Consider the following 21,326-nt stretch of genomic DNA (forward strand, 5'->3'; position numbering starts at 1 on the left):
CTTCACATATATAATCAATTGTCAACTTTGATTAATTCAGTTAAAATGACTATGTTACAGTCCCTGATAATGCATCGCTTTAGATGGAGAGACTCTTGGGGGATGGCTGTTACGAGGGAAGGCAGCCCAGAAACTTTGCCAGCAGCACACATCGTTGTGTGCCTCAACTTTCGGTCTTTTACCCAGGCGAATCTGCCATTTTCCTTCCTTGGTTAAGTTTAGGGATTAGAGATCGATCTAGATTATCATTTTAAGTTTGGGACACATCATCACAAAAATACAAAAAATGCCTGCAAGTATTTCAAAAGCGTGTTACACATTTCTCCTATTAATATCAGTTCAGGATGCTTTGAGTGTTTCTTTTACAACGTTCCTGCCAACAATGAAAGTGTTCACTGGTATCAAGAAAGTTTTACTTGGCAAGTCTCAAACTGGAGAATATAAACTTTAATGCTGCACCTGAACCGGTTTTGTGGCTTCTGCTAAATTGTCCACATTGAGAAGATTAGCTCTGGTTGAAGCGGTTTCAGGTTCAGGTATGACTCAACTGCTTATACAGAGCGCTGAGCGTGATTCATTAACCCACGCCTCCGCCGCGCCACTGTGGGGCACTATCAGTCGGCTGCAGTGTGAAGTTATAGGACAACTGGACTAAGTGGAGAAAACTCGCCAACTACCAGGATGAACGGCGTTGTTGCAAAGAGACACTCACACACAAACACAAGACTCTTCTGTTCAATAAACCTTTTTAATCTCAACAGCAAGTTAGCTTATGTGTGGTCAACATCAATGAAGGTAAATATAAAACTGGATTTCTATTGATAGATTTTTTGTTGTCAGCAGGAGGTGAAATTATACTTGGAAACACATCAACTAGAATCTTCATGACTGTAGTCTTCCACTAGAGAAATATTGCTATAATACTTTTAAATGGCATACACTGATTGACCAATAAGAAAAAAAAAAGCAAGGTAGAGAAGCTGACAAAGAAGCTCCAAAACTCCACACGGTGGGTCGTACAGGGAAACTTCTGAGCGACTTTGGTTTTGTACCTTTGTAAAACCTGGCTCTACTTACTTTCAGAAAAAAGAAGAAGAAAATAATACAGAAGAGGAAGAAATAATCATCGTAAAATAAACAACAAAAAAAGGGTCCGACAGGAAGTATTGGTGCCATTTCAAAATCAATTTAGACTGAAAATACGAAAAAGTAAAAGGCACACTGAACACTATTCACGTTTAACACAAAATCCGGTGCAAACCGAGCGCGCGCCGACGATTCATTACACCCCTAATCTGTACACAGAACACGTCATAATAAACTCAAACGTGTTGCTTTTTCTTGAATTAAAAACAACATTTGAAGAAAGTGTTACTACATCAGGTCTTTTTTTGAAAGCCTTTTTTTTCTCCGTTGTCATTTTGTTTCCATTATTGTTGGGGAAGAGAGCGGAGAAAAAGGTGTCTCCTTACAGATCTGCGGTTCGTTTTTAATCTGCAGGGGAAAAAACAAGCAGAGCAAAAACGAACCCTTCCCACCTTCTCCTCTCTCGCTACATCTCTTCTTCCCCTTTGCTGTCAAAGTGCTCCAGTATTTCAAACTTCCACAGATCATCCTGTAGCCGTTGACAAAATGAAAAACAATTATCGCAATATTCACTTCAAGGAGAAATCCACCCTTTAATGCTCTTGCACCACCATTATTAACAATCTAATGCTCTTCAAACCTCAGAGTAATTATTTCATTGTAAACAAAGCTCACACACTTCAGCGGACTTCATTCTTTCTAAAGGACAATTTCAGCATGACCCACAAACTGGGTGTGAGCTTATTTGCGTCAATAAAATGTGGGCAGATAACACCATAAACACATCCAGCTCACGGACTAGTTTTATAAAGTCAAGGGTGGGACTGTTAATGCAACCACAAGACTTGTTTTACAACAGGTCTTCTAGCTTCAGTGCACTCTGGTCTATTGAGGCCATTGTTTCTGAAGGTGATATCTTTGCTCATTTGACTGTTAAATGTGGAAAATGGTGACTTACTAAGCTCTCTCTTAAATCCTGAGGGACTGACGTCAGAACTCTACTACAGTGTTTGCTATAGAGGTGGCATTATTCAAGTAAAGGGTTCTCAAAATTTTGTGGCCAAGGACGCCAACACCATTTTAATCCAGTCTGATCTTGGGTTCGCTGGATGATGTTGGGTGACTCATTTCTCCTCACAGGCTAATAAGCCAAGCTACCTAGCAGCAAGAACAGGTCGTTGCAACCTGAGAGAGGTGACTTCATGACAGATGTGGTGTGTCAGAGTCTTTCGGAGCTTCTACTGGCTAAAACAAAATGTGGGAGGGAATGAGGTTTGTCCACATCAGTGGTGCTCTCTTGTTTTTAACGATACACCACAATTCTACTGCGAGAACCAGAGAGTGAGTTAAAGAAATGAGGTTTGTCACTCTCATTACTTGAACGCTGCCTGTCATGTTAAATGTTCTATGACCACAGGTTGCGTGGGGGGCGTGAGTGTATTCCCTGCATTAGATCAATCAAGTCAACTGCATTAAAAACGTGGTTGGTTTTGTTGCTAGCAGACTGCAGCGGTCTCTGATGCCGACATGTCTGCAAATACCCACTACCAGCTGAGGCCTACTTAAGCGGGAAGATGTAAGATGCAAAGAAGAAATGGGGAATATTTTGCCTTCAAAGTGAAAGCCATCGTGTTTCAACTGTCTCCTTTTCTGGTCTGCATCGCACCTGCAGCTGGCGAGCATCTGTGGACAATTTGCCGTGTACCATGCAAACTACAGGCGACCGTGGTAACCTGCTAGCAGCCAAAGCAATCGCAAAGCTTTGGGCAGGGCATGCGCATTTTTCCTTAGTAACGCTCACTGACTAACTGAAACGTCTTGAAACCTGAGTGAATGACGGCCTAGTCACTGGACCATGATTGCCACAGTGACAGGTTAATGTCAGTATCTGGTAAAACCTCAATAATATTTGAGTTTTGGACAGTTGATGAGAAATATCAATGAGCTGGGTTGTGATACTTAAAGCAAGATGAGCATTTTTCCACTGCCACTCAAAAAACCAAACAACTAGATGGCCAATGAAATAATCAGCAGATTGTTTAATTGGTTAATTAATTACAGACGATCTGCTGTGGAACAGTGTTAAAGCATTTTAGGATGGATTTTCCTTTCAGTCTTAACCAACACTGCAGCCCCAGTTGGTCCACATTATTTTCCCTTCACTGAAAACTGTTAACTGTAAAATCACCTTCTTCACTCCGGGTCAATGCCGTCCACAACGCGAGGGGGACTGCCTCGTCTACAAACACTTCTAAAGGCTAACTCATATGACCACTGAAGGTGACAGTGTAGCAGATGGTCACAGTCCTATTCTCTATTATTGTGATCATTTTTCAAAAAAAATCATCATAATCATCTGTCAGAGAAGATGCGTCTGTGTTTTTCAAGTAGATTGAACACAGTCCGAGTGCTGTGAAGAAATTAAAAACAAAACAAAACAAATATATAATCTCTCATTCTTGTTGCTGGCTTGCTGTCAGTCAGAGTGGTGGTGAGCCAACAGTCAAGATCCAGTGTGTGCTGACTGATGTTCTGCTAACAGAAGCCTTAGCGTAGGAGAGAACACATTCTTTAATAAAATCTAATGCAGGGGGCTCTTTCAGGGGTCGTTTCATTGTTATAAACATCATCCATGATTAAAAACAACACAGTGGCATGACTGGAGCATTGAGGATGTAAACCAGAATTAATCTAAAAGCTACTACTGCACTGTGTTATTCTGAATAAAGCTGTCAATACAGTGTTTGTCTAGTTCAGCAATGATAACAAATGCTGTGAAAATTATGAATTCTGGATTGTGCAAACACACCGACGCACACGCACGCACACATTTACACCGAGTACTGTGCAAAAGGTTTCAGGAACTTTCAATTCAATTGTTTCGTTTCTTTGCCAGCAGGGCGGCCCTGATCTCCATCGCTGAATCAGTATGACGTAAAAAGTCATCGCGTTCTCCAAGATGCTCGCAACAACCTACCTGCCAAGTACCTGGGAAGGTTGCGTGCGAGTGTACCAAAGAGAATCAGTTCTGTTTTAAAGGTCGAGGGCGCTCAAACCCGATTTAAAGCCTAAAACTTTTGCACAGTACCATCCAAACAGCTGTTTCCGAGTTCGTCCCTGCACTTCTGTGGAAAGTAAGCGAGAGATTATCTCCTGGTTACATCATCGGCTCAAGTGATGTCACTTCTGACGACACGGAGGGCCCCGGGAACCAATCAGAGCTGGCTGTACTGGTGAGGCTATTTTCATTCACAAATCCCCCTCCATATTAAGGATTAATATTGCTTCAGTATTGCCACAAAAACAAAAAACAAGACAGAGTAATATCGACTGTTTCACATCGCAGCTTCCTGATCCTAACGTTTTAATTACGTCAGCCCTCATTTATCAGGCACACGCATGACCCACAATTCAACTGCTAAACAAAGGTGTAGCCATTTCGTCGCAAAAACTGATGGTCATCTCCGCCAGTACAATAACAGCTGGAGCTGGCAGCTGTGTGCAGCTGGATTGAATGATAAAAAAGCAGTTCAGTAGTGTAAGAAAATCAGGATCAGTAGTTACAATGAGCTAAAAAAAAATGCATATCACACATAGCTTACATTAATATTCTCATTAGTCAACCCACGTAATAGCTTGGAGACATGGTTAAAAGCAAAAATGTAGCAGGTTTAGGTACGGTTTAGGTACTGAGAGGTTTAATGTATAATGATAGTGTTGGAGCCTATGCATGAGAGCCATGTTGGGCTTTGTACATTAGTGTTTAAATAACTTCTATAACTGCAAAAAAGCCAAAAACACTGTGGGCATCTTCATGGTACCGTGATAAATGAGGGCCAATTTCTATTTTCTTTTTTTTTTTTACAATATTTTTTTTCTAAAACTACCAGTTTCTTAGAAGGAGAAAAAAAAGTCAAAGTGTTTTGAGAACCAGTCTATTGTTGTTGATGGTGTCCTGTTTTAAATACAAAAAGCACTGCCAGCCATTGTGCTTTTGGTTGCCACACAGTCGGGTCTTAAATGAGTTTGCTTCCAAACCATAGTTGACTCGCTGCGCTCCATCGGCCTCCGGGATGTGCGGCATCCCAACCCCCCCCATTGGGCTGCACGGCGCAGTACTCACACAACGTACGTGACAACAGCAACCTCGCCGAGTCAGTACAGTGAAACTCCCGCTGTGCCACATACCGGGCCTCTTCCTGCCTCACAGGGCTGATGAGAACGAGAACAGAGGAGACGAGGGAGAAAGGGAGGTAGGTTAAGGGAGGATTCTGGTAGAAAGGTCGAGGTTCGTCACAACTAAGAAATGAAGTTTGTATTAGTTGCACAAAAATTAACACTTCCTTCCCTTGTTGCTACGCTTATGGCCTCCACTTACATCTCCATTCTCTCTGCTCTCAATGCTGTGTGGATTCTCATTTCTTAATACTGCATTCTATAAAGCCCCTCAGCTGGCTTTAGTTGACCAGTACGAAGCCATGCTGCGAGTCCACAGTCTCCATCATCTCACTGTCCAAGAGGGAGCCCTGCAGCTCAGGTAAGCCCAAGCCGTCAGACTGCCCAGAAGCAGCCAAAACTCCACCCATAACTCCGGTATTAACCTCTCCTCCAGCAGGTGGGGGCAGGCAGGCGGGATCCAGTGAGAACTCGTACTGCTCTGGCAGAAGAGCCTCAGTGGAGGGCCCCAGGACCTGCTGCTCGCAGCTTCCAGGGTAGCTGAAGCCCAGGCTGCTGGCAGCAGCTTCATGAGGCTGAGGGTGGTGGAACTGGTGGTGGAGGTGAGATCCTGGAGGCAGATGTTGGGTGTAGTGGTGATGGGTCATGTAGGCATCATAACCCAGGGCCTCGCCTGGTTCCATCACAGGGCTCAGGTTATGAGCGTGGCTGAATGGAGGTGAGGCCTGAGGGCTGCCCTGCTGCTGGGCCTGAGGCTGGTGGGTGGCTGACATGGGGGAGCCCTGAGGGGAACTTTGGGATGCCGCTGGGTCCAGCGGAGTGCTGCCTGTTGGGTAGGATCCTTCATCAATCTGCATCTGGTTGAAGTAGGTCTGCAGCCCCATGCCTTGTGATTGCTGCTGCAGGTACATCCTCTTCTGATGCAGTCTGCCGGGAGAACAGGTGTAACTCAATTCAAGCAAGATAACACTTTGAATCAAGACAAGTTGAAACAAAAATTTTTCAGAGCACAAAATATAAAACCCCAATTCCCCCAAAAATGATGGCGCATCAGATAGAATCTAAAAAACAGAATGCAATGATTTCCAGATCTCATAAACCCATATTTCATTCACAGCAGATCATAGAAAACATATCAAATGTACCACTTTAAGAGAAAAATATTAGTTCATTTTGAATTTGATGGCAGAAACATGTCTCAAAGCTGGGACAGGGCCATGTTTACCACTGTGTAGCATCTACTCTTCTTTCAGCAACAGTCAGCAAACATCTGGGAACTGAGGAACACAGCTGCTGGACGTTTGGGGCAGGAATGTTGTCCTGTTCTTGATTGACACAGGATTTTAGATGCTCAACAGTCCTTGGTCTACTTTGCTGTATTTATTGTTTCCTGATGTGTCAAAGGTTTTTAACCAATGAAAGGTCTTGACTGCAGGCAGCACCCAGACAATCTGCTATGAAGTGACGCTGTTGTAATAGATGCAGAATGTAGTTTAGCATCATCTGGCTGAACTATCGAAGCCACATGTTACCTGTATATACCTTCAGCACTGACGATGCCTTTCCAGATGTGCAAGCTGATCATTCCAGAGGAACTGATGCATACTATCAGAGATGCAACGCTAATAAAACTCACGTATTGCTTCGTCTTTGTATGATGCATTTGTTTGCATGGTGAACTGTGTTCATGGACAATGGTTTCTGGAAATCATTCTGAGCCTATGCAGTGATTTTCATGACAGAATCAGGCCTGTTTTTAATGCAGTGCCATCATCTGGGGCCCAAACCTCATCTCTTGCGCACAGAGATTTTTCCAGATCTCTGTGCGTCTTTTGAAGACAATATGTACTCTATGATGATATATGAAGTTTCCAAATTTCTACACCGAGAAACATTATTCTGAAATTGTTCCACAATTTTTAGATGCTGTTTTAGATGCTGATCTTTACTCAACCTATCTAAAATGTTCTTTTTATGCCCAATCATGTGACTGACCTGCTTACATTTAGCTGAAATTGTTGCAAAATGCTCCTCAAGCTGTTTTTTAAAGCACTACTATACTTTTCCAGCCTTTTGTTTCCTCATATCACCAATGTTGCAACCATCAAATTAAGAATGAGCCAATATGTTGTTATGAAATGATAAAACATCTCAAGTTAAACATCTAATCATTATTGCTCATGCGTCACGATTTGTTAATCAAATCAAAATGATCGGCTGTATTTGGTGACAGTTGAATAACCAATCAAGCAATCTGAGTTTAGTAGATGTCGCACAGAAGACACCGTGTCTCTAAGCCGGATACATGAAAAATAGCAAAAGAAAAATGGTTGGAAGCATGGATGAGATCAGTGTGGCAGTAGAAATTGTCTACTTAAAGGTATGACAAGTCCTACTTTTCTTACTAACAGTGCAACCCGCCTTATCCAACTACAGAAAAAGTCCAGGAAAACAAACAAACCAAAAAAAAAAAGCTATATTCTTGGATTCCTTGTTTTTAAAACAAAAGAAGTTTAAAAATTTAGATTGAAAATTATTTTTGCTTCAAATCTCAACAGGGAAAGACCACCACAGCTACGCTAACACAACAGCAATAAAGAAAATCCCTGATAATATTTCATACAGTGAAAAACATTTTCCAGTGCCATTTACCTGTGTTCCTGCAGCTGTTGCTCTAAACTTCGAGGAGTCTCCTTACAGAAAACCTGGCAGCTAGCAGGACTGTTGGCCAAGACGTTGGCCTTCTGGGTACAAGAGAGATTTGGACTGATGATTGGGTTTGAGATAAATACCTTGGTAACGATCTTAACTTTACAAATTATATCACTGAACGTTACGCAAAACAGTCATTTGGCTCAATAAGAAATGTCTATCAGGTATAAATACAGGCATAATGAGAGTAGGTTGTAGGAGACTGTACCTGTAGTCTGTGTGTGAGGTAATGTGTCTCCAAACTCTGTCTGCGGGACAGCAGAGGCGGCTGCGGCCCACCTTGGTATAACGCTAGGCCTTCCTGCTGCTTGCATGCTTCACCCTTCAATCAAAAATATGAAGCATTAGGACAAGGGCCGAGATCCCCTCTGCTGCCGGTTAATAAAGCTTTAAGTGAATTATCTTTGCTGTCTCCTGCCCAAATGCCTGTGTGGTGACTGATCAGCCAGATGCCTTGCTCTAAATGGCATGCACCATTGGGATTACACATTAGGTAAATGAAATGAAAGCAAATTAAAAGGATGATGGGGCCTGAGCATCATAACCAACAAAGAGCTGCTTCATTGCATTATGAGAGGTGGACAAAAGGAAAACTACTAGATCAATAATATTGAATGGGTTGCATTGTTGTATTTTGTCATGTTTCTCAGGTCTTTGTCTGAATTTCTACGAACATTATTGCTAAGGATTGTCTTATTGCATTGGAGTCACACTGGGTTAAATATGTACACTTGGGTTTTAAGGGGTATTTATTATTTTCTTCTTTTTTTTGGGTTGTATGGAAGCCCCAAACGCAATTTCATTGTTCTTGACAATGACAATAAATAAATAAATACTAAATCTTGTCGGCCAGTACGACTAATTTTGCTTGCTTTTTCTCCCCTTGCATTATTACACTGTGCTTGTATCATTTAGTATCAATGTGTGCCTGTCTTTTTGTGTCAATGCAGTTCCAGCCACTACTATGGGTATGTCTGGCCGACTGCAACAATGGCTGTATTCTTTTTAGCCAAGGCTCCAGGCTCCAGGCCCCAGGGGGACAGGAGACAGTAAACAAGCCACAGTTGGCTGCCTCTCCTGGGGTTACACAACAGCCTGGGTGCGTTTTTTTTTTTTTTTTTTTTGGTGACACGGGGTCAGGACAGTAGATGAGGCTGAATGTGACAACAGGTTTTGAAAGAGAAGGAACTGTGTGTGTGTGTGTGTGTTTGTGCGTGATTATGCAGCAGGACTGACCTCGAGGAGGTTGTGCAAGTGGTGCTGTGGTCCCAAGGGGTCCATGGTGACCCCATCCCCAGAGCCCATCTGCTCCACCAGCAGCTGGACTTTGTTCAGCTCCAGGATGCCTTTGGTCCTCGCCAAGTTCTGAAGGTGCTGCCGAAATGCGACTAGACCTGAGAGCACAGACGAATCCCCACAAAACAGAGTCAGCATTGATTTGTGCACTTGATCAATAGAATCACTCTTTTTTTTTTTTTTATTTCCACAACAGGAAGTCAAAGTTTCGAGCCTTTCTCAGAGCCAGGCTTAGCAGTCACTGACGCAAGCAAGCTGGTTGACTGGTTAGTGCTTTTCATAGCCCTTACGAACATTGTGCTTGCATGCACGTCACAAGCTGCGGCTCCTGTGCGTTTGTGTATGCACATATATGACAGCATCTCCGTGTGAGCGCTTGTGTGTGCGCAACGGCAAGTAGCTGAGATAAGACCCATCCAGTGGTGACGAGCTGTGGCTGCGAACGATAGGACCTGACTCACTGTGATGGTGGGAGTTATTTAAAACCAGAGTCAGCAGTCTGACGCAAAAGAATCCACCACATCAACACTCTCCAAAGAGGATTACGAAAAATAAATAAATAACTGACACAACCAAGTGGGAGCGCGCGGTACAGACTGTCACCGTGGAGCCAGGGAAGAAACACACATTTCTGAAATGTAATTTTAGATTCTACTGGGCTAAAGTGCAGGTGATTTATAACCAGCAGGCACAGAATAAAGTAGCAGCGAAGGGTGGAGGAGGAGGGGCGAGAAACTGAGAGGTAGATAGTTGTTTAACATTCTCTTATATTTTGGCTTCTCTTTGATGTGAAGGGGAAACAAATCCTGCCTGCCGCAGACTGAAACTTTGAATAGAGAAAGAAAAGCAAGCCAGGGAACGAGTATGTGAAGAGGGAGAAAGAGAGAGAAAATGACTGAGGATGGGAGGGGAGGGAGGGAGGGAGGAGGGGGGATATGTGGGCTGAAACCTTCAAATATCTGTCTCTGATTCATAAGGTGAATCATCACCATTGTAGTCATCAGAGAGACTGGGGGGAGGGGAGGGGGGAGTGTGTGTGAAGGGGGGTGGGGAGACAGTGAAGCACTTTTATCTTAAAGCATATATACCAATCAGATACGACAGAGAATCTCATGACTGTGGCACCTGTCGAAGAGCAGGCTAGATGAGAGTTATGTAAAGTGAAAGTAAAACCTTCAGAGGTCTTATGAAGTCAAACAGGTCAGAGCTGCTGAATATTAGGCAAGCGCTTTTAATGTTGTATTCCCAATGGATTCCAAAGTAAGGGAGGTTGTCATCACTGGGCTTTGTAAAATCAAACAGGCCTCTGAGAGAAATGGCAGATGCTTAAGGAGTGGCCAAACAAACAATTTGGCACATTCTTTTAGGGAAGTCTACAGTCAAGAAGTAAATAGAGGGTTTACCTCAACATGGAAACAACTGGCGGCGCTAAAAAGAAAGACTAGATCAGATTTTCTTGAAAACCATTAAACAAGCCTGCCCAGTCCTGCAATCAGTCAATCAATAAAATCTACAATGCGTACAACAGCTTCCGTAAAACATGGTGGAGGCTGTGTTTGCAACATGGGAATGCAAGAGTACCAGTTTAACCCTTAATTGACCATGGGCCCACCGGCGGGCCCATTTTACAGGTAAATTTGAAGGGCCGGTCAATAAAGGGTTAACAGGAGCTATATTGTCTGCTTTGTTTCAGTCAAACGCCGCAGGGGTTTCATCGCACACATGAAAAACTGTCCAAAAGAATACTGCAAAAGCAATCGGAGAGCGCTGCAAAACTAAAATAAATAAATAAAAGGGATGTTGTTAAATGTCTGAGTCAGTCACCTGACCTTAACCCAGCTGAGCTGCTTCAATTACGGAGGACGAAAGTGAGGGAAAAAAAGCAACAAAAAAAAAAAACAACAAGCAGCTATTGAAGGAAACTGCAATAAAGACCTGGCAAAGCTTCACATGGAGGAAACTCAGCTGGTAATGTTCCAGACCTAATATTTGAGTCCAAGTAGGAAAAAATAACCCTTATATTTATAATTGTCTTAGTTTGCACAGCTTCTACAGAGCCTGTGAAAATGGAATGACGTTGTAAAAAATGGCTTTGACTCCTTAAAAGGTTAGCAGAAGATTTTTGATAAAACCTTTGGATTAAAACTCACAGTCTCCGTTTATATCAGATGTTGATTGCTTCATTTTTATTCTATTCTGGTAGTATACCAGGAAAAATCAGGAAACATGGGCCAAACACTTAAACACATACTGGATCTGAATATGCAGAAGGAGTCAAACCCACCTTAAAGGGGCACTGGACTGTTTTTCTGCTGCAAACGAAGCTGCAGTTAAAAGTGCAAAGTGCAGAAAACTAAATAAAATATTAAGGTAGGTTGGCTACATAAATACTCAGGTGACCTGAGTTTGGGTGCATGCATTTAACAAGGAATATACACTGTATTTAATCTTTTATGAAGCAAGTTAAGTCAAAGTTATGGCTGCCTACTTTACCTAACGACTGTTTAAAAGAGAATCTGCTTCTCAAAGGATACAGATCACTAAATAATGGTTTTAAAAAAAAACAAAGAAAAAGAGAGAAATCCAACTGCTTCTGACCTTGGGTAAGGGAGGTGTCGGAGGCACGGCGCCCTTCCCTGAAGCTGATTGGGGAACGGTTGTGGGTCTCCCTATACTGGGAAGTCAGTGCAGCCATAGCTGGGTTGGCAGGCCTGGCACTCAAGAAAGACGTAGGGGTAACACCAGGGGGAGAGCTGTTGGGCGGAACGACTTCACTCAGCGAGGGAGGATCCTCCAGCAGACCGAGATCGCTGTGCATCGAGCCCATGTCGTAGCCAATGTCCGAGTCCACGCTACCCATGGAAGGATTTTGGCCTAAAGTGAATAATTTACCTGAGGGATGAAATATTTTTTCCACATCATTACAGAGATCGTGATAAACTGTTTCATCTGAACACTGTGTGTCTGCTACCAAAGGCCAATCATACCCTGGTTCGAAGGTCCTGGCTGGTTGGTGACCTCAGACAAGGTGTGTCGCCGCTGGCCAAATCGAGCTGTCTGATAGGCCGAGAGCAGGTGAGGCGGATCATCCTCTGTGTCGGGCTCCTCTGTTTCAATGCCCTCATCAATGGATGTCTCCATCATGTTGCTAGGCGATGAGGTGGAGGACTTGCGCAGGACAGTGGGGGGAGGTAGGGGGTCCAGCAGGCAGCCGTTAACCTAGATAGCAAAATAGAAAATTCTGGATTATTGACTTAAAACCACTGAAAAACTGAAGTATCAGTTAAAATCACGCTTCTTAAATATGCACAAGGTTCACAGACACACACAAACATGACAAAACCTTCAGCTGCAATAAAAACTCGGGTATAAGAAAGCTGATCACTGTGCTGAAAACTGTTTTCCTTCCACTCACAATGATGGGAGTGTGTGTTTGTTGCAGCACACAGGCCTGTATGTGTTGGCCTAGAGGTGGAGGGTAAGGAATGCAGTGCCAGGAAGCAAGCTTTGATTCAGTGAAACTGACACACGCACACATACACAGAGGGATAAAAATCACACTCATAGATCATCTGCATGATTTGCTGCAATAACTGGAATGCGTGGTGTTGGTCTAGTAAGAGCAGCTTTGCCCAGTTCTCCATCTGCTTTCTGTAGTGTGCTGGGATAGGAATGTTATTGCTCAACAGACACACTCACACACAGAGGACAAGAGGGGAAAACTAGACTGAGAAACAGGCAAAAGTGTGTGCGTGTGTGTGGAGGTTACGATGAAGAGGGGAGAGACATGAAGCTAAAAGGAAAAGAAAAGAGTGAACCAGAAACAGAGAAGGATAAAGAAAGACAGAAGCTTAAAAAAAACAGAGATGAGCTGTCTGCGGATGGGTAGGAAGTCTGGGCGGCGAGATCGCTGGAGCAGTGCAGAAGCTTCCTGTCCATGTGTGTTCACTCAGTTCTGCATTAGGTCACATCATCATCACAGGACTGCTTACATAACTGCACTCCATTCACGCAGATAACACGCACTCTGACTCTCTGCCCTGTTCTGTTACCACAGACGGTCTCACACGCACAAATCATTCTTTATTGGAGCCAGGCGTGCAGGTGGGATGGATAAGAAATTTTGACCGATACTGCATGTATCTGTATTTGTTCTTCCTGGATGCCTGTTGTTAGGTGAGGGCTCTGGGTGTTCCTAACAACAGGCATGTAGGAAAGTGCCGTTGGTTAGCTCCGATGAATAAAGAAAGAGGAAGAGCAGTTTGTGTGTGCGTGTGTGTATTTCTGTCAAGGAGCCTTGCAGGACAAGCAGCTGTCCTGTCTGATGTGAGTGCTGGTTGAGTACTTACATAAGAGGATATTGTCAGCTGCACTCTGGCAGCTCGTTAATTGCAAAAATTGGAATCTGTGTTATCCACGGTTAACACTAAAATCACAGCGATTTGACATGATTACTCAAAAATGATGCTGAAAGCTGTACTTTTCATTACATTTACATTTTATTAAAAATCTAGTAAAAAAAAAAGGTGCAGGTGGTATAGAACTCAGGGTTGATGTGGTGAAGGTAAGGCACAGGCAGGTGGGGATTTCTGACTGCGAATCTCTTCTCACAAGAGTAACAAGAGGCCCGGGGAGAATTGCAGCTCTCGGGAGATCTGCACGAAGTCACCGGAGAGCAACATAGCGTTTCCAAAGGTATGGAAACTTCCTCCAGATAGACCTTTGTTGACCGAAGGCTTTCTTTCCATCATGCTGACTCGAGCTGAACTAAACTGTGAGCAAGTCTGGCCTTTTAGGAAGGGGATCAAAGCACACTGCTTTAAAGAAAAAGGGATGATCTGGATTTATAACATGAGCCAGAAGACTGGGGGGAAAATATACCTGTATGAGTATTGTGCTGCATTTATTTTTTCCCCCAAAGTCATTGGAAGCCAGGATTGTAACTGAAAATAAAATGTCTTTTAATCGCCTAGCCCTAACACTGCCAGGCTGCAGATGCTCAAAACTTCAAAGGAGTCTGGTGTACACACACACACACACGCACGCACACACACTCTGAGGTGTAGAGAGACATTTCTGATTTACAGCGAGCGGGCATGCTCATCAAAGCATGGCAAGCTTATTGGGATGATACTTGCAGCAGCTGATAATGACTGTAATAACTACAAATTCAGCAACTAAGTCGTCTCATGTGAGCGAGCTGTAAAACAAGGACAGTGAACAAACAAGGAGATGCACAACAAAACAAAAATACATCCCTATTTACAAAGACACAACTTGTTTTTACTAGTGTTGAACGTACTTTGGGTGTGTTGACATCCTCCACCATGAAAGTCTGCTCCAGGGGAGATGCAGTCTGGGGAAAGGCGAAAGCATCAGAGGATGCTTGAGGCACAGCAGGGGAACGCAACAAACGACCGCCCTGCTGGAGCAAACCCACCTGGGCGGAAACACTGGTCGACTGTGGAGAGGGAAAAAATAAAGATGAGTCTTAGAAATTACATCAAAACCCCTTAATTTAAGACCAGCTCATAACAATATCCTTCTTAAACATGTAACTGCGACAAAATACGAGGGGCTGTAAATCTTTGCCTTTACAACGCCAACCAGAAAGGAAAGCTAGGTCCTACATGGTGATGGAAATGAGAGAGGAACTGCACAGTGCTGGTAAGAAGAGGCCGTAGGCAGAGAAAAGAAAAACATGAATAATGCAACCAAGGGAAAGGCATTAAGATCAAGGCTGGGTAGAAAAGACTGCAAGAGAGCACACGAAGACACGGACAAATAAATGGATGGGCCATGTCTTTCCGTTTGTTTGTTCCTGGGTGCAGGTGTGAATAACAGAGCTTTGATCCGGGAGGCGCGGAAAATAATCTAAACGCATTATTCAGAAACGCCTCAATGCCCTGAAGTTACCTTGACGACAGTCTGTTCGGCAATGGTGCTGGGTCGTCGCTGGCGGGCGTCGAGCCTCTGTTCGACGGGGAAGCTGCAGCGATGGGCCTTTAGCCGCTCCACCAGCAGGTAATAGATAGCAGCAAAGTGGTTGTAGCTTTTGTTCTGCAGAGACTAGAGGATGACAGACAATATAAATGGTAGTGTCTGTGATGGGAAGTTATGAGGATGACTTGAATGTGACAGCTCTTAAGATATGGTGAGATAATTCTTTAATTATCCCTGTATGAAACTGGGTTATTGCAGCAGCTGAAGAGCAGAGTGTTGATAAAAATACAATGCAGAGAATATGGAAGCTGACAAGGCAGCATACATTATATACAGCAGTTCAGATAACTTTCACTTTAATCACAACTTGATTTAGTAGTTCAAAAAGTGGTCTTGATTCCTCGAGAGTAAAAACAATCTCTTTCAATCAGGGCTGTAAAATATTTACATCGAGTCATGGCCAGAAGTTTACATACACATTTACATGGGCTTTTCAATGATATCTTTAAATTGTTTGTTTTCCAGGATGGAATGATTGTACAGCACACATCTTTAAGGACTTAAATAAATTCAAACCTGTGCACCTAATTCTTGTTTTTTTAAGTGCTTTGAGTTTCTAAAATATCATCACTTTACAAACTCTATTAACTTCTAGTTAGTGATCATAATCGACTACATCTGGTATTTTCTCTTTGTGATAACATGGATTTATTCGACTCATTGTACTGACCAATACTCTGAGCAATGGGAAAGTCCACAGAACTCAATGATGATCTCAGAAATAAAATTGTATTCTTATTAATAAGTGCCACAAAATTGACATCTTTAACTGAAATTTGCAGCTTTCCCCATGGACAAGCCAAATACCTTCTGGGGAATGTTTTATGGTCAGACGAGACAAAGCTCGAGCTGTCTGGCCAAACCGACAAGAGGTATGTTTTGAGGAGTAAAGGTGAGGCTTTCAAACCTAAGAACACTGCACTAACCGTTAAGCAAGGTGGTGGTAGCATCATGCTCTGGTGCTGTTTTGTAGCCATTGGTACTGATACATTGCACAAAGTAGATGGAATAATGAAGAAGGACTTCCTCCAAATTCTTCAGTACACATTAAAAACTGGTTTTGGAATGGATTAATCATCTGGGATGGAACTTCCCAAAGACACGACCGCAACTCTATTAAAAATTTGCAGACTGTGCTTTAAAGCCAGGTCTGTTCCAGGAAAATAAACAATTAATTGAACCCTACTAATTCTGCCAAGAAGATTTGTCAAATATCCAGCCACAAGCTTGTTGATGGCTACCAAAAACTTCTGGTCCAGTTGCAAGTTGCTAAGGGACATTTAACCACATATTACTAGTGCTGTATTTGTGTATTTGAGTCTAAATATTTTTGACCGTGGGTGGATTAGAGAAAATCAAGAATAAATTCAAACTTGTGCTCCCAATTCTTGTTTTTAAGGTCATTTAAGATGTATGCTGTACAATCATTCCATCAAGGAAAAAAAAGAACAGTTTAAAGAAATGATTAAAAGCACAAAATTAGCATTTGCATTTATGCCCATGTTGAATGTGTGTGAATACCTTAACACAACTGTACTGTGACTGCTGAATAGTGGAAAATTAGTTCAGAAGTGTGCATGTTCTTTACGCCAATGAAGTAATTGATAAATTTAATTTCTTAGCAAGAGAAGGGTTGAAGAGAGGATCGCAATGAAATTATACCATTTAGTCGAGATAGGCAATTACCCAAAATACCCAATTATGGACCCACTATTAAATCTTTCCTTGGATCACAATGAGGAACCCTTTTCCCCCCTACTTTTATCAGTTTAAGTAGTTTACTGCTAAACTCTCAGCTTTATCATGCAGCCCAGTGAAATATATCTGTTACCTGCAAAGTTAGAGTTATGCTTATCTATTGTCCACTATCATTATTATCGCCTCCTCCACAGTCTAAAGACATGACCTTTAAACCTCACACATTTACACTATAATTCAACTTAAAGAAAAAAAACAACAACTTCCTTCTTGTTCTGTTCTTACCTCTATAGTCTTGTGCTGGTCGATACCGAGGCTGTGCATCAACCGAAGGACCTGTTCACTGTATTCTCCTACACCGGCCTCACCCTCAGAGGACAGAGGCTGTTGGTACAGTACTGGCCTCTGTATAGGAACATCCAGAGTCATCCACTTGTGTTCCTTAATCTGGGCCACAGAGAGACGCTTTGACGGGTCCAGGACCAACATTCTGCGGATCAGGTGCTCACAGTCTATGAGGGATGGGAAGAGCAATCAGTCAGGATTTTTTCTTTTATGATCAGAAAATGTTCCTTTATGTTTGGTTAATGCTAAGTACTTCTTGTAAATATAATGACGCAAAGCCTCAAAGCCTCATGCCCTTATCAAAGTAGCCCAGATGAAGTGGGGCAGAAATAACACTTTAAGAGCTTAAAATCTGCAAGTTCTTTTCTTAGGTTCTCCTGCCGTCACATCTGAACAGCGTGACTACACTCCTTTCTACTTTCCTTCCCTCCTAATGAGAGCTCCTCACCTCTAGTTAGAGGCTAGATGAGTTTGACGTCAGACACAGCTGGGTTCTTAACAGGATTACAGCTCCCCTGGCTGTGCTGCTTTGGCCTGACTGCACCCCTACTGCCTGCAGTGCATTCCTGCCTACCAGACAGCAACATTACACATCTACTTGACTGCAGTAATCTTAAAGCAAAACAGGCAAGCTTTCATCAAATAAGCCCTGCAATTGGTCATTATTATTTTTGAAATTAATCACTCCTATTTTGTAGCATTTATATTAAAAAAAAAAAAAAAAAAAAAAATCAAAACATGACGACTGAAGTATTTCACATTCTCAGGAGTAGTTTTCATATTATCTTTTTACTTTAGCAAACAAACATCTCAGATACAAATATGCCAAAATCGAGTTTTCAAACAGAATTTGATTTTCGGAACATTTTCCTCCGTCCATCACCTTCAGCAGATATCCTGTGAAGAGAGACCCTCAGCAGTTCACAAACACAGAGCCCAAGGACCTGTCTGCTAACATTAACTCCCTGCTGCACATTCTTCTCAGTTGCCCTGCTGATCTACTAACATCTGCTTACATCTCACATTTTTTCCCCTTCTACCTCGTGCCTGGTAGTGCAGCCAACTCAATTTTCTCCTCATTATGTGCATAACCAGCACGTCCTTCAATGCATTTCTACTACACGCTGTGGCCACTTAGCAGCTTGTGCAGCTGCTAAGTTACAAAGTTACATTTTGAATAAAACGCGGCACAATGCACTACAATTTGTCTGAGTCTCTGCCTGTTGCTACAGGTGAGCTTCTGCTAACCACCAGGAAAGGTCAGACTACATGTAAAGGGGGTGAGAACGCATGCCCGTGTAGCTGACTGCCTGATCGACAGTCTGTTCTTATCCAGTGCCTTAGACCACCATGACTTAACCGCAGAACAATCCCAGTTTTAACACTTGCAGTGCTGGAGTCGTGTAGAGTTTCCAATAAAGAAGAACTGCAATGGATTTAAGAGCAAGTAATCGTTTTAGATATCATTGATTTTTATCTCACAGGTAATATCCCAATATTTTAACCACCATCAAACATGACTGAACATACAGAACGATTACAAGCTGCTATGCTACCTCAGCATACACACATTCCTCTGCTCAATGGTGTTCTGCCCTAAAGAAAGGGAAGCAGCTACACATAGGTAGCTATTACATGTAAATATGACAGCCCTCTAAACCTAGCATTTAAAAGATGACCTTAGTTTTTGCTGACCAAAGAATACTCAAACAGGCCAACAAGCCTTAAAAAATGACATCTTTTACAGATATTAAGTCACTAAGTAAGTCGCTGGCTATGAGGTTAACCACAACATGTACAGTGTGTGGTCCAAACCTGTGTTGTGCACTATAGTGTCGGCCAGTGCGAGCAACTGGAGGAAATAAGACGGACCGTTTCTGGATAAAGAAATCAGCACACTATGTTCTCCTTGTTCGCAGAACAGGGGCTGAACTGGGGGTGGGTAGGCGGGTTCGAGTGTCAGTCTGGTCAGGGAGCTGACATTACACTCCTACATTCCCCGTATGTCTTAATTGTTTCAAGGTCCCGAACAGCAAGGAGGAGGAGGAGGAGGAGGGGAAAAAAAAAAAAAAAGTCTGGTCGACTCTCTAACCACACACCCCTGCGGAGAAGTTGCTTCAGACGTGCAGATGGGACACAGAGAAACAAGACAGAAGAAACAGACAAGGCTACAGACGGACAGGAAGCTGTCTCACAGAGGGTATGAGTCAGGCAGACATACTAACAGACAGAGGGACAGACAGGCAAGCTGCTGGAGGGCTTCACTGGCTCTTCCCCAGGTTACATAAACAGCTCCAGCTCTGGACTCAATCTACAGCCAGCCAGCCAGCACAGCCGCTAACAGCAGGGCTGCTTGAGACCGTTAGCCGAACTGACTCACTCAGCCTGAATGCTCACATAAATGCTCACATAAACACACACACACACACACACACACACACGCTTCATATTGTATCCCCTTCAAATCGATGGAATGCTGACTGACCTCTTGACTGGTTATAGCTGCAGGAGTGACTCAAACAGGAAAGCGTGATCTATTCGTCTGTGCGTCAGTGTTCCTACCAAGAACTTTAATGACTTTTTTCCTCAATTTGACTACATGCTGTTGTATAGAAGACCCGAAAGTCTTTCACCATTACACCAAATGCATCTGTGCTTGCAGGAAAAAGCGAGGCCGTCTCGTCTTACCTTCAGTCATGAAGTAGGGGATGCGAAACCTTCCTTCTAGTACTCTCTGCCGGAGGTCAGGCAGAGTGGGCCCATCAAATGGCAATGCACCACACACCAGCACGTAAAGCACCACCCCCATACTCTGGAGACATGAAAAAATGGACACACAAGAAAACAAGGTGAGGATAGGAGTAAAGAACAACCAGTAGATTAATCAATCTTAGGTATGTAAATGTAAACAACTCAGACACACGTGTCCCACTAAAGCACGAGTCCACACACACGACCTTACGGTAAATGATTGCAATATAGAGGAGGCTACAAACTGTGGTTGGGAAATCACATTCCACGTAACCGCAGAACGACATGACAGGAACCAAACCTGCTGACTGTAAGAAATCAAAACTTTGTGTCCACTAATATATGAATAAATAACGTTTTCAGAAATGAGTTGCATCCGATGACTTCACGTGGCTTACTAAAGCAAACGGTGCTTAAAATCTCAGCAACAGAGCTGAGAAGATATTACAGGGAAATTCAATCCACGGGTATGCAGTTACAAGGAATTATTAAAAACAAAGTGTTAAAGAGATGTCCGATTTATGCAATCAGCCATTTTACCCAAATATCCAGCTGTGGGCCTTCATACTGTTGTCCCTCAAAGACCTCTGGAGCAGCATAGGGCGGGCTGCCACACCATGTGGCCAGAGGCTTCCCGGGCTGGAAAAAGTTGCCAAATCCAAAATCTGCAGAAGGCGAAACATCAGGGCGGTAAGTAGATTAAAGATAGTTTCAGACATTTAGGCTTGTAGAGTTGGTAATGGCACACAGAAATCCTGCTGTTGTCCAGCAGTTTCTGCCCTGTGACCGTAAAAGTAAAAAAAAAAAAAAAAATGTTTTAAAAAGAGTTCAGGCACTTAGAGACCATAAACAGTGTGGATGTGATATGTTGAAATGGGAAAACTATAAATGATCAAATTCAGCATGAAGGCACAAAACTCAGAGTAGCAGTTCATAGTTTTGTGTCTTCATGCAAGTTCTGTATAACGCAATGTTTAATCCACATATTTGTACATTTACGAAATGGACCTTTGTATGAGGTAACCTCCCCTGGAGGCTGACATGAGGTAATTGGTGCTGTTCTCTGATTGGTTCCCTCTAGAATGGCTAAAAGTCAGATTTTAATCATCAGAAGAAAAGAAAAAGGGGAACAAATGGACACAAAATAAATTTGAAGTTCATGTCTGCCTTTCATTAGCATCCAACTAAATGCTGCAGCATAATCGGACAAATTGCACTGAGCCAACATGTGTGCCTGCAATCACTCAGCTAACCTATTT

The 21,326-nt window shown here is 42.9% G+C and overlaps 1 protein-coding gene across 3 annotated transcripts in view; it reads right to left on the bottom strand.

Annotated features, from left to right (window-relative positions):
* Nucleotides 1-4,903: 4,903 nt before the first annotated feature.
* The window catches only part of sik2b (salt-inducible kinase 2b), a 46,998-nt gene continuing 30,575 nt past the window's right edge, over nucleotides 4,904-21,326 (bottom strand). For 2 of the 3 annotated variants that reach the window (XM_026193437.2, XM_080288709.1), the window contains 11 exons: nucleotides 20,608-20,732; nucleotides 20,005-20,128; nucleotides 17,257-17,483; nucleotides 15,187-15,339; nucleotides 14,573-14,731; nucleotides 12,258-12,489; nucleotides 11,869-12,162; nucleotides 9,211-9,368; nucleotides 8,183-8,296; nucleotides 7,915-8,003; nucleotides 4,904-6,189 (listed from right to left, as the gene is read on the bottom strand). In XM_026193437.2, coding sequence (XP_026049222.1) covers nucleotides 5,544-6,189; nucleotides 7,915-8,003; nucleotides 8,183-8,296; nucleotides 9,211-9,368; nucleotides 11,869-12,162; nucleotides 12,258-12,489; nucleotides 14,573-14,731; nucleotides 15,187-15,339; nucleotides 17,257-17,483; nucleotides 20,005-20,128; nucleotides 20,608-20,732 — 2,321 coding nt within the window. In that variant the 3' untranslated portion in view covers nucleotides 4,904-5,543. Of the gene's footprint in view, nucleotides 6,190-7,914; nucleotides 8,007-8,182; nucleotides 8,297-9,210; nucleotides 9,369-11,868; nucleotides 12,163-12,257; nucleotides 12,490-14,572; nucleotides 14,732-15,186; nucleotides 15,340-17,256; nucleotides 17,484-20,004; nucleotides 20,129-20,607; nucleotides 20,733-21,326 lie in introns of all 3 variants that reach the window. The other variant, XM_026193436.2, reaches the window with a different exon arrangement.

The sequence above is a fragment of the Astatotilapia calliptera genome, chromosome 14, assembly GCF_964374335.1.
Source record: "Astatotilapia calliptera chromosome 14, fAstCal68.1, whole genome shotgun sequence".
Lineage (NCBI taxonomy): Eukaryota > Metazoa > Chordata > Actinopteri > Cichliformes > Cichlidae > Astatotilapia > Astatotilapia calliptera.